Raw genomic sequence first — 13,228 nt, 5'->3', positions numbered from 1 at the left:
TTATCTTAGTTGATAAGATTAAAATTATTTTATTTAATTTTTTTTGTAAATAGTTTTCATAAATAAAAAAAAGAATCCTATGATTTTTAAAGTAGATTGTTGTATAACGAAAAAAAGAAGTTCTTTTTTTTTTCCCTCTTTAAGTTAGATGTAAAAAAACTTTCAATTTTAACCATATATTTGGTCTTTGTGAGAACAATGTGAATCTGAAATGTTCTTATAGATACAAGTTATTTAATCTTCTAAACTCTTATATTTTTTAATTTTGGATCGTGAGAGTCAAGCTCGACACGAGTCGTAGTCTCTGTTGGCGAGCAGTTTAACACCTCAAAACTAATTTTTGTATTATAAAATGTGCGTTTATCAAGAGAGGAAAATACCTAAATTATAAATAAATTTAGCCTAAATTTCCACATGGGCTCCGTTCTATTTTCCTCCGTTTTCTCGGGAAACAAACAGCGCCTGTTGTGATATCACGAGAGAGAGACACACGGAGAGGGGAGAGAGACCTTTGCAGGCGGCTTCAAGCAGAGGCGAAACGTCGGCCCAAACGGTCTGGCTGCCGGACGGAATAGGTGATGGATTTATCGGCCCTTCAACATTCTCTGCCATTTCTTCAAACTTTCTAAGCCTTCAGGCCCTCTCTCTCTTTCTATTCCTCTTTTTCTTCTTCGCTTGCTGTACAGTTCGATTCGATTCTTGTTGGCCGTTCAGCCGATTCTGCGAAAAGCTTTCTCTTTTGAATACAGTGCTTTATCTCGGAGAGAATTCCGAATTTCCGAGACGAACAAGGGTCTGACGAGGGTTTGATGATATCGGGTTTGGTGGGGAGCAAAACCAGTCGGGTCGGGTCGGGGGTTCCATTATTACAAAACCAGTCGGGGTCCAATTCTCTGTTTTCGAATCGGAATCGAAATCGATAGTATATTCAACCAATTTAAGTCATACAAAGCCCTCCCAATTCGAGGTACGTGATTCGTCAAACAATCAATCATTCACTGTTCGATTCGTCTGGGCTCCCATTTTACGTCGTGTTTCGCGGCATTGTTTGAAATTCAGGGCATGCGCTGGCTTTCACCCTCTGCGAAGGATCTCTTGGTACTTTAGCGCTTCCAATTCGTAAAATACAGAGACGCAAGTGCTTTGTCTACAATGCGGTCTTTGGTCTCCACGTCGAAGGCTTTTGGGCGGTTAATTTCTAGGAGAAGTGGTGGTGGTAGGCGGTTGATGAGATACTCCAGGGACTTTGAAGAGTTGGGAAGTTTTGATCAGATTCGGTGCTCTAGCGGCATTATTGGTACTGGGAAAATGCAGGTTGATGAGGGCATTGGTGCTCGTAAGGATCTGAATTCGTTGTATGGGAATGCTTTTGGGGGTGCTGCTGCTCAAAGGAGGGGTTTTCTTGGTTGTGGAGATGGGGAACACGGCTGCGTTTTATCCAAGGTCTACGAGGAGAGGCAGGTTTTGGGGTACGTTCAATCTGATTTTGCCTTTTTCTCTTTAAATTGATTATGTCTTCATTTTTTAGATACTATATGGGTCCGTGTTTTGAGTAATAGGTGCTATTAAAATGGAGATCAATTTATATTTGTGTTCGGAATGACAACAAACTTATGTTTATTATAGCATCTCCTAATAAAACAATTTTCATGCCTTTTTAACAACTATGCTGATCCCTATTTCATTGCTAGTTTCATCTTCTTCTCCTTTTTCAATAGTTAGTGATGGTATTTTGTTTTTCAATGTTTGAATCAAGCATTATTGGTCTTCTTCACATGGATGAATATTTCAGGAACAGATATTATCTTTTGAAGGGGATTGCAGGAATCTTCAATATGTTCTCTTATGTTCCATTCTAGTGTCACCTGTGTCCTATGGAATTTTATACGGTTCATAAGTTGTAAGTTCTGATTATAGGTACTCTCCAGAGCAATTATTTGCTGTGGTTGCTGCTGTTGATTTGTATGAGGATTTTCTCCCCTGGTGCCAACGGTCAGAGATTGTTAGACGCTACCCAGATGGATCACTTGATGCTGAGCTGCAGATTGGTTTCAAATTTCTTGTTGAAAGCTATGTTTCTCATGTGGAATTAAACAAGGTGAATTGCATTAAGGTAATTGTTATAATTCAGTTTTCTCCAACTTGATTTTAGAAGTATTCTATCTTTCATTTTGTGTAGTTGTCAAGCCAAAGGCTGATAATGCTAAAGGATCCCCTTTATGCTTATCACTTAGTCTAGCTAGGCACCTCTAGGGCCATACCCACTAGAACCAATAGGAAATGAAAAAACCAACACTTTGTTAATGCTATATCCTATGAAGCATGGATTCGACAAAATGATAAGAGGCATGAGTGCATCAATGGATATGAACATAGAAGCAACATCACGAATGAGATGTGATGAATTGGAAAAGTAAAGGGGAACATACATGTCTAAGATATGAAAAATAAACTTGTAGTTTTATATTTAAAAACCCTTATGACTAGGAGTGTCAATAGCCACTCTTCAAATTTCATGTCTTAGCACTAATGTAATACCCCGTTTCGACATAAGGTTGTCACGTAATTTAAGTGAGATTAAAATACCAAAATTTGGTATGATAGTAAAAATAACTCATCGAATCGATTGCAGAGAGTATCCTGGAACTTAGATGTCTAAAGAAAAAAAATACGATATTAATGAGCGTCTCGAGGTAGAATTTATGACATCGAAAGAAATTGGATCAAAGACTGTTTTCGGTATAGCTTCAATGCAGCCAAAAAACTAAATCATCGTAAGAGACTTTCGAAAAGGCAACGGAACCTTGAGAAGAGTTAAGTTTTGTATAAGGAACAACCCTAAGGTGATTTTGGGGAAAAACAAGGAGATTCATGGTCAAAATATAATTTTGCATAATTTCGGGTCTAGGTGTAATTTTTGAATCTTGGCCAAAAAGTGGTAAAACGGGTCTCGGAGAGTTTAATGTGAAAGAAGAAAATCTAAGGGTCATTTTGGAATTTTTGGGAACTCAATGGGCCACATGGAAAGGCCAGAAAGAGATTTAGAAAATTAAGGGGGGTCAAAGTGCAAAAAGCTTAAAAGGCAGCCATGGCCATCCGACCAAGCCGTTGCCATCGCTGGCCAGCCTTCGGCCGACGTCATTAGGGTCGTCTGAAGGCATGAGCATGGGTCCGACAGCATGGTGGGTCGATCGGGATGAAGCATGGTTGTTTGGATGAGGTATGGCTATGATTTGATGGGGTATGGCCGAGACTATCAGAAAATTGGGGAAGGGCGTGTTCGAGCAAATCATAGTGATTTGAGGTGATCTAGAGTCGTGTCAAGTCATTAAGAGGTTGGATTTGACAAGGCATGGCTCGGGTTGGCTGGAAAACAAGTATAAATAAAGGGTTTGGGGTGATCGATTTCTCCAAAAATTAAACTCGAGGATCTGAGAGTTTGAGGGAAAATTGAGGGAGAAGGATAAGGGGCTTTTGTTCCCCATGCGCTGAGGATCATTTCTGGAGAATTTCGTGAAGTTTCATCGAGGTTTGAAAGTGTTTCGAGCTTGATCGAAAAAGTGACGCGGTGGCCTGACCCGGTTTGGTTTTGCTCGATTTGGAGGCTTTCCGGTGGGTTTTTCGGGCACCCAAGGGTACCTTCGTGATCGACTTGAAGAGGGCTACCTGATGGTGTGATCGGGGATGGATTCTGGTTATCGGCCGGCGAGAAGCTCATCGGAGAAGAAGATGTGCGTGCGTCACACACGTGACTTCACATGCGCAGGCCACGCGCAGGCCACGCGCCAGTGCGTGAGGACCTGGTAATTTCTTGATTTTTTTTTTATTTTTTCGAGAAAAATAAATTATGATTTATGGTGGAGAAAAATATAAGAAAAACCTTGAGAAGATATTTATTTTAGAATTTTTGAGGAAAAAATAGGGCCTTTTTCAGTATTCGTACTACCTTTTCCTTAGTTGTTGGGCCATATCCTAGTGGCACTTCCATGTAAACCTCCACTTCTAGTTCCCTATTCAAAAATGCATTTTTAACATCCAATTGTTGTAGTGGTTAGCCTAGATTAACTGCTAAAGATAGGAGGACCCTGATTGTGTTTAAATTTGCAACTGGTGCAAAGGTATCTAGGTAGTCTACCCCATATATTTGTGTATATCCCTTAGCTACCAACCTGACTTTGTATCTATCCAATGATCCATTAGACTTGTATTTCACCGTATAACCCATTTGCAGGCTACTGGATGTTTCCCTTCAGGCAACTGCACAAGCTCCCACGTTTGGTTTTTTTCTAGGGCTGCCATCTCAACCTCCATAGCATTCTTCCAATTCTTATTCCCTTTTGCCTCAGAAAAAAGTTTTGGAGATAGGAATGGTATGAAGATTGGTAAGAAAGTCTTTGTGTGGGAATGATAGCTTAGAATAGGATAGGAACAAGTGTAAGGGATGTTTGGTGCATGCTCTAGTACCCTTTCTAAGTGCAATAGGCCAATCAAGATCACACTTAGAGGTTTCTGTTTCTGGTATAGGTTTAGTAGGTTCAACAGGCCCATCATCAGGTATTAAAGAATGTCACGCATCACCAGCTCTAATGCCATATATTTTACTGCCAATTTAATTTTCTTGCATTAGCTATATTGCTGTAACTTTTATTTCAATATTTCTTTATTAGTAGAGTGGACAAATAGAATATTCTATGCATGTGGCCACCTAGCTGTTTGTTGCAACGGTTGGACTGGGAATTTGCCCTTGGGCAGCCTACATATAGTCAGTTATCTGGCTATGGATGGTATGAAATGAGAAGTCACTGAATTCTACTTCTTCCTATCGTTCTTTTCTCTCTCTCTCTCTTTTCTCTCTTCTTTCCTCTCAAAATCGTTTCTGCGACTGCTCCGTTTGAGCAGCACCTATTCCAATCCTAACCGGGTTGGAAATCACGCCATTGCCATGCTTGGGTCGTGACAACTTGGTATCAGAGCTCCGATTCTTGGCCGAGAACATTGAACCAATGGCGGACGGGACCAGGATGAAGGGATTGGAGACGCAGCTGCAGCAAGTCAGCTCGTCATTGGTCGATTTCCACAACCGAGTCGATTAGTTGGAGTTGGGAGCTACGAGGGAGCACGAAGCAATTGTAGCGTTGGACCGCAAGGTCGAGAGCTCTATGGAAGGAATGGAACGCAGGCTGGATGGTTCCATTGCGAGAGTGCGGGAGGAGTTGGGAGCCCAGATGCAACGATTTATTTTGATGTTCATCGGGCAGCATGCAGTAAGGCTCTCACCTGACTTTCCTCCCAGGGGAAGAACTGAACCCATTCTAGGGGACCATATAATGAACCAAGGAAGCGACCACCGGGAAAATGAGATTGAACCAGAAGAGGAAATGGAAGGATCCGTGAGGAGAAGGAGAGATGACCAAGTTAATCACCAACCACCTGGATTTCCTATGCCTCAAATGGAGATACCAACCTTCGAGGGAGCCAATCCCCGATGGTGGGTCAGGAGGTGTGAGAGAGTGTTTGAATGGTATAATATACCTGAGAGGCAGAGGATAACTTTGGCGTTGGCCTACTTTAACGAGTTGGTGGATGCATGGTATCAAGGATGTGTGGGAATGGGAAGAATTTGCAGAAAAATTGAATGAAAGCTTCGGGGAAAGAAGCATGGTGGACGTGGTTGAAGAGTAATAAGCTGAAGTAGGTTGGGAGTGTCGAATCCTACCAAAAACGGTTTGAGGAGCTTAAGTCACTTATGATCCACCATAATCCTCACCTGTTTGAAGCTTATTTTGTGTCTAGTTATTTAAGCGGGTTGAATGATCAATTGAGACCTATGGTAAAAGTATTGAAGCCCAGAACGGTCGAGCAGGCATCAGAAAGCGTGCGGCTACAGGAGATGGTGGTTGAAGCTCTAGTTAAGAAGCAGAAGCAGCAACATAAGAGCATGGGATTGGGGTCGTTTCCTCTGGGGAGTAGGAACCCCACTAGGGAGGCAGCCAAAGAGAATGCTAGGACAAGGAATGTGGCTGGAGGAGGCTTCCCATCCTATGGTGGCCGATTAGGAGATCAAAGGAGACTGTCGGGGTTGTGCTATAGGTGTGGGGACAAGTATTTCCTTGGACACCAATGTAAGAGACAAATTTTACTGTTAGAAGGCGATGAGGAAGGGGTGCACGAAGGTGAAGAACTGCTGAAGAAGAGTGTGAAGGGGAGCACGATGGAGAGATCTCTATACATGCACTCAAGGGAGTCCCTAACAATAAGATAATTAAGGTTGAAGGGAAGGTGAAGGACTGCAACCTAATGATCTTGATTGATAGTGGAAACACTCACAGCTTCCTTGATGAAGGAATGGCGGGGAAGCTTAAGTGCAAGTTGGCCAGTACACTACCACTGAGTGTAACCGTGGCCAACGCAAACAGGGTAATAAGCAAGTTAACATGCCAAGGATTTTGCTGGGAGATGCAGGGAGAACCATTCGAGGCAGACTTGAGACTGCTGGGCTTAGGGGGTTGTGATGTCGTTTTGGGTGTAGATTGGATGAAAGAAGTTAGTCCTATTAGCTTTGATTTTAATAGGATGGAAGTCTCCTTTGAGAAAGGGGGGAGAAGACTGACTCTGTTTGGAGGAAGGGAAGCAGGGGTATGCAAGATGATAACTGGAAAAAGGCTCCAAAAGGTATTTAAGAACAAGTGGGGGCGGTTAACGTAATTGTTTTCAATTGTGTCAATGGAGGAGGCTTCGGGCAGTGCTAAGCCAAGAGAGGCCTATTTCAGCATCAAGACTCCGAACACCCCTGCAGAACAGGTACAAAACACTGCCTTACTTGATAAATTGCTGATTGAGTTTAATGATCTATTCCAAGAACCAAAAGGACTACCCCCCTAACCAAGAGTTTGACCATGTTATTCATCTTAAACCCAACTCGGAGCCTGTTAATGTGAGATCCTATGGATACCCACCCATTCAGAAATCTGTTATAGAAACTATGGTTAGGGAAATGTTGCAACAGTCCATTATTAAACCCAGCCATAGCCCCTTTGCTTCTCCGGTTTTATTGGTGAGGAAAAAGGATGGTTCATGGCGCGTTTGTGTGGATTACCGCCAACTTAACGCCATAACTATCAAAGACAAATTCCCTATACCTTTGGTGGAAGATCTCTTGGATGAACTAAATCAAGTCAAATTCTTTTCTAAACTTGATCTTCGGGTTATCATCAAATTTGGATGAAACCCGAAGACACCCCTAAAACAACCTTTAGAACCCATCATGGGCATTTCGAGTTTTTAGTGATGCTCGGGTTATCATCAAATTAGGATGAAACCCGAAGACACTCCTAAAACAACCTTTAGAACCCATCATGGGCATTTCGAGTTTTTAGTGATGCCATTTGGGCTCACTAATGCCCCTGTTACTTTTCAATCACTAATGAACCGAATCTTTGAGCCTTACCTAAGAAAGTTTATATTAGTTTTCTTCGATGACATACATATCTATAGCCCTTCTTTCGAAACTCACCTAAAACACCTTAAAACCACCTTTGAGATCCTTAAATCCAATCAGCTCTATATCAAGAAGTCTAAATGTGCTTTTAATCAAAGCCAAGTGGAGTACTTAGGGCATGTGATATCAGAAAATGGAGTTAGCACCGACCAAAGCAAGATTGAGGCAATGTTGAATTGGCTAAAACCCAAATCAGTCCGAGCTTTAAGGGGATTCTTGGGCTTTACAGGTTACTACCGCAGATTTGTCAAAGGATATGGGGTCATTAGCAAGCCATTAACTGGACTCTTGAAGAAGGAAGGGTTTAAGTGGGGTGAAGAAGTTGACATGGCCTTTGAAAGGGTAAAGGAGGCGGTAAGTAGAGTACCCACTTTGGGGTTACCTGATTTTGACAAACCTTTTGTATTGGAGACAGATGCTTGTGCAACCGGCATTGGGGCAGTGTTGATGCAAGAAGGGAGACCGCTGGCCTTTCTTATCCGTGCACTAGGACCAAGGCATGTGGGGTTAAGCATATATGAGAAGGAGTTCCTGGTTGTGTTAATGGCCGTTGATAAATGGCGGTATTATTTTGAAGGAGGGAGGTTTATAATTAAAACCGACCATGAAAGCTTAAAGTTTTTATTACAACATAAATTGCACACTCAGCTACAAAAGAAGGGGATGTCCAAGCTTATGGGGTTAGACTATGTGATCCAGTACCGAAAAGGGAAAGAAAATGTGGCTGCCGATGCTTTGTCCAGGTGTCATGAGGTTGGGGAAGTGGCCCTTATAACTACAGTAGTCCCTGAGTGGTGCAAGGAAATTATTGACAGCTATGAAGGGAATGCAAGTATTAAACAGATACCGGAAAGAGTTGCTACAGGCAACAAGGAGGGGGATGGATATAGCTTAGGTGGAGGAGTGTGCTGAGATACCATGGAAGGATAGTGGTTGGGGATGATGATGTCCTCAAGGAGAGGATACTGCGATCCCTTCATGAGTCGGCCTTAGGGGGGCATTCTGGAGTGCAGAACACTTACTTAAGGGTAAAACAATTGTTTTATTGGCAGGGTCTTAAAGCAGAGGTGAAGAAATTTGTCATGGCCTGTGAGGTGTGCAAGCGGTGCAAGAGTGAGACGGTAGCTTATCCTAGCCTTCTATAGCCCTTATCGATTCCGGACCACGCTTGGGAAAGCATCTCTATGGATTTCATTGAAGGGCCGTTGAAGTCCGAGGGAAGGGATAGCATCTTGGTAGCGGTTGACAAGCTCACAAAGTTTGCATACTTCATAGGGCTAACACATCCTTTTACAGCCCAAGATGTGGTTCGGGTCTTCTTGGATTAGGTGGTTAAGGTTCATGGGGTCCCAAAGACTATTATTTTCGACCGAGACAAGGTGTTTACTAGTATTCTATGGCAAGAGCTCATGAAGGCCTTGGGAACGAGGTTGAACATGTCCGCAGCTTATCACCCTTAAATGGATGGCCCAACCAAGAGGGTGAATCAAAGCTTGGAATCTTATCTAAGATGCATGAGTTTTCTGCACCCTAAAGAGTGGCATAAGTGGTTGCCAATGGCACAATGGTGGTACAATTCTAACCACCATTCATCATTCAAAATGTCACAATTCGAGGCTCTTTTTGGGTACCTACCTCCCTTAATACTGGCTGTGGGAAATTACTCAACAGTGGCTAAAGTGGAAGATTATTTGTAGCAAAGGAAAAGGGTATTGCAGCAGATAAAAAGGCAGTTGGCATCCGCTCAAAATAGGATGAAACAAATATTTGACTGCAGAAAGAGTGACCGAGAGTTCGAAGTGGGTGAGGAAGTCTTCCTAAGGCTACGATATCCTCATCTTAAATCCATTTCGTTCGGGCCTGTATCGAAGCTTAGCCTAAAGTATTTCGGGCCATTCCCTATAATTGCCAAGGTTGGCCGAGTGGCTTGTCGACTGAAACTCTTAGAGGAGTCTCACATCCACCTTGTCTTCCATGTTTCGCTATTGAAGAAGTTAGCCGGATCAAAGTTGGTGAGTCCTATGCTGCCACAACTACCTAGAGAAGCCAGGAGAATAGTTGAGCCAGAGGTGATATTGGATCGCCGAGTCATTTACAGGCAGGGGGCACCTATCATACAAGTGTTGGTTAAATGGCAGGGCGCAGGAGAGGAAGAGAACACATGGGAATACCTACTACAGTTGTTGCAGTAGTTTCCCAGATCCTCCAGCCTCCTCAGCCTTCCTTGAGGACAAGAAAGGGCTAACCTGGGGGGGGGGGGGGGGGGGGAAGGGAATTGCCACGCGTCACCGGCTCTAATGCCATATATTTTACTGCCGATTTAATTTTCTTGCATTAGCTATATTGCTGTAACTTTTATTTCAGTATTTTTTTATTAGTAGAGTGGACAAATAGAATATTCTATGCATGTGGCTAGCTGGCTATTTGTTGCAACGGCCGGGCTGGGAATCTGCCCTTGGGCAGCCTACATATAGTCAGTTATCTGGCTATGGATGGTATGAAATGAGAAGTCACTAAATTCTACTTCTTCCTATCGTTCTTCTCTCTCTCTCTCTTTTCTCTCTTCCTCCTTCTCAAAATCGTTTCTGCGACTGCTCCGTTTGAGTAGCACCTATTCCAATCCTAACCGGGTTGGAAATCACGCCATTGCCACGCTTGGGTCGTGACAAAGAAGAATCAAAAGAGTTACTGGGTGATTCATCAGTAGGATTTCTAAACTGTTAGTGTTTCTTGGAGCAGGGTTAGGGCTTGCCTTGGATGCTGAGGCTTGCATAGGAGCAAGGTCTGGCCTTTTCCTTCTTGAATACACCTATAGTGGTTGAGGACTCTCTGGCGAAGATTCCTTTGATGTCATATCCAGTGAGTCCTTCTGACGCAGTGTGTAGCGCGAGTGTGAAGAAAACACACCAAAATAAACCCTTGAAAAAACAAACTTCAATGGCCGAAGTTTGGCTTTCAAGAAGACGCAAAAATAAGACTGTTTTGCTAAGAAAACCCAAATAGGTTGCTGAAATTTGATTGATTAAAACTTGATTACAAACTCTAGATTCTCGGCATATTTATAGTATTTGGCTAATCCAAATCCATCTAATATTGGGAAAACAAAATCCAACTAGAATTCTAATAGAAATAAATCATAAATAAAAGTTAACTAGAATCCTAATAAAAATAAAACCCTAATCAAACATGAACTAGAATCTTAAATCAAGTAGAAACATGAAGTAGAATCCTAAATTAAGTAGAAATATAAAGTAGAATTCTAAATCAAGTAGAATTCTAAAACTTAAGAAGTATTAAAATAACATTATGGCACTACTATTTTGGTGATACTGTTTCGGTTTGGTTGGGTCAGCTTTAGGCCGAGTCTTGATTGGTGACCGCATCATTCACCTTCACTTGAGAAAAAATTCGGCCTCGAATTTTGATTCTGTTTGGACAAATCCACATCCGATAAGTACGAAGAGAGATTAGCCACTTTGAATGTTTAGAAATACCCACATGATTAGGCAAATCCACAACATAAGCATTGTCATTGGTCTTCTTTGGAATCTTGTAAGGACCATACTTCTTTGGCTTGAACTTGTTCTGCTTTCCTGCTAGAATCCGTTCCTTCTTCAAGAATATTATGACTTCATCTCCAACCTCAAATATCTTGTGCTTCCTATGCTTGTCAGTTGTCGCCTTGTACTTCTTATTTGTGCAACTTTTGTTTGACATCTTCTTGAATTGCTTGAACTTTTCTGCTAAGGGAACATAAGCAAAGACATTCCTTCCCCTCTCAGCCTTATCTTCGTTGGCATGGGTCCAACCATCACCATGTTTGTTGCCCTTCGCCTTCATTGTATTATTACTGTTAGATTGAAGACGTTGAACCTTCCATCTTGAGCGCTTCTCTAATCTGGTAGATCTTATTGCCTTCGATTCAACCATGCCAGAGCTTGAATAAACTGTAGAAGGATTTGCTACCATGACCTCCATCTCCTTTACAGTTGCAAGTCGATCAGAAGAAACACCACCATCCTTGGGTTGCGAAGCAATGCTTGAGCCATCGGGACTGGAAAATACCCCAGTATGAGTCAATAATCTTGGAGTTTCTGTCATGTTAGCAGCATAAATCAGACCTGAGTTCGCAAACGTTGAGGTTGCTGGGACAACATAATCTTCGAAATCAGGCTCCACTTTAGAAGCTTTGGTTTGATTCTTTTCCACTATGGGTAACAAAGTATAACGCACACCTTCTTTCTCAAGCTGATATGTGTTCTTCCTACCCGAGTGCGTAGTATCCACATCAAATTGCCAAGGCCTCCCAAATAAAATATGGCAAGCATCCATATCAACAATATCACAATAGACTTCGTCGGAGTACTTACCAATAGAGAAAGGCACCCTGCAACGTTCATCCACATGTATGCCACCAACTTCTTTGATCCATCCAATCATGTAAGGGCTTGGATGTTTTTCAAGAGTTAACTGCATCTTTGCTACCACGTCTCTTCCTATGATGTTCTCCTGACTTCCACTATCAATAATCAACTCAAAGATTTTTCCTTTCACTGTACACCTCGTGCGAAAAAGCTTATGCCGTTGAGTAGTATCTTCATTCTTTTGAGATAGCATTAACTTTCTCACTACACAGGTATATTGCCCATGTCCATAATCTTCTTCGTCATCCTCCCCATCAGGCTCGCAATATACTTCCTCTTAAGCAACATCTTTCTCTTCCTTTTCTACATTGTTAACTGTTTTCCTCTTTGGACAATCACTAGATCGATGCCCAACCTCATTGCACTTGAAACATTTTAAAAGAATAGGCTTTGCATAAGGATTAGGGGATTTTGGAAGATTAGAAGTAGTACCTCGAATGTTTCCCCCCGTTGTAGCCTTATTAGGGTTGACTGTATGTGGTGGATTGGAGGGTTGCACTCCTTGAACCAACTTGCCTTTATCAAAAGCTGGTTGTTTATTTTCATTCCCACTATACCGACGATAGTTGTCATTACGAGATCTCTCACTCAACATTAACTCAGCCTTTAAAGCTAAGTTCCTTGCTTCTTGCACACTCAGAACCATCTGGACCCCAATTTTATCACAAATAGCGGGCTTCAATCCATTCAAGTAACGAGCTACTTGTAGATTGTCTTGGTTTCTCTCCACCAATCGCAGAAAGTCAGAGGTATATTCATTCACACTCTTCATTTCCTGTGCACATCTTTGATAAGCTTCAAATATATATTGTTCATAGTCAGGGGGCAAAAACCTACCTCTTAACAGTTGCTTCATTCGTCTCTATGTCTAAACCGGCTGTCGGCCTTCTCTCAATCTCGTTTCTCTTAATCGTTCCCACCAAACAGATGCACCGCCCTTCAACCTGTAAGCCACTAACTTTACTTGTCATTCATCTGAGATCTCCATGTATTCAAAAAAACGGTCAACCTCAGTGATCCAATCCAAGAACCCCTCAATATCAAGATCTCCACTGAAGGTAGGAATATCAACTTTTAGTTTATACTCATCGTTGCTCCAGTGGTTGTGCTAATGCGCATTCCTCCTAACCCCTCTACCACCAGGGTTAGCTATTGCTCGATCAAAATCATCATTTTCATCGCTATCTTCAATCACTGGTCTTCTAGGATTAACAAGGACATGATTAATGGGTGGTCTTCCCGCTCCGGCTTGATTCACCCCATTATTCAGGTTCCTGTCATCATCAACTCGTAGTAAGGTGCTCAA

At 42.2% G+C, this 13,228-nt stretch overlaps 1 protein-coding gene across 3 annotated transcripts in view; it reads left to right on the top strand.

Moving 5' to 3' along the window:
- Positions 1-417: 417 nt before the first annotated feature.
- LOC127808054 (uncharacterized) overlaps positions 418-13,228 on the top strand; it is a 42,528-nt gene continuing 29,717 nt past the window's right edge. Inside the window, exons 1-4 of one of the 3 annotated variants that reach the window (XM_052346385.1) lie at positions 420-575; positions 687-967; positions 1,060-1,469; positions 1,918-2,113. In XM_052346385.1, the coding sequence (XP_052202345.1) occupies positions 1,153-1,469; positions 1,918-2,113 (513 nt within the window). In that variant the 5' untranslated portion in view covers positions 420-575; positions 687-967; positions 1,060-1,152. Of the gene's footprint in view, positions 968-1,059; positions 1,470-1,917; positions 2,114-13,228 lie in introns of all 3 variants that reach the window. The other 2 variants (XM_052346386.1, XM_052346384.1) reach the window with 2 other exon arrangements.

The sequence above is a fragment of the Diospyros lotus genome, chromosome 8, assembly GCF_014633365.1.
Source record: "Diospyros lotus cultivar Yz01 chromosome 8, ASM1463336v1, whole genome shotgun sequence".
Taxonomy (NCBI): Eukaryota; Viridiplantae; Streptophyta; class Magnoliopsida; order Ericales; family Ebenaceae; genus Diospyros; species Diospyros lotus.
Note: the sequence above shows the minus strand (reverse complement) of the source record. Positions and strands in the feature narration are given on the sequence as shown.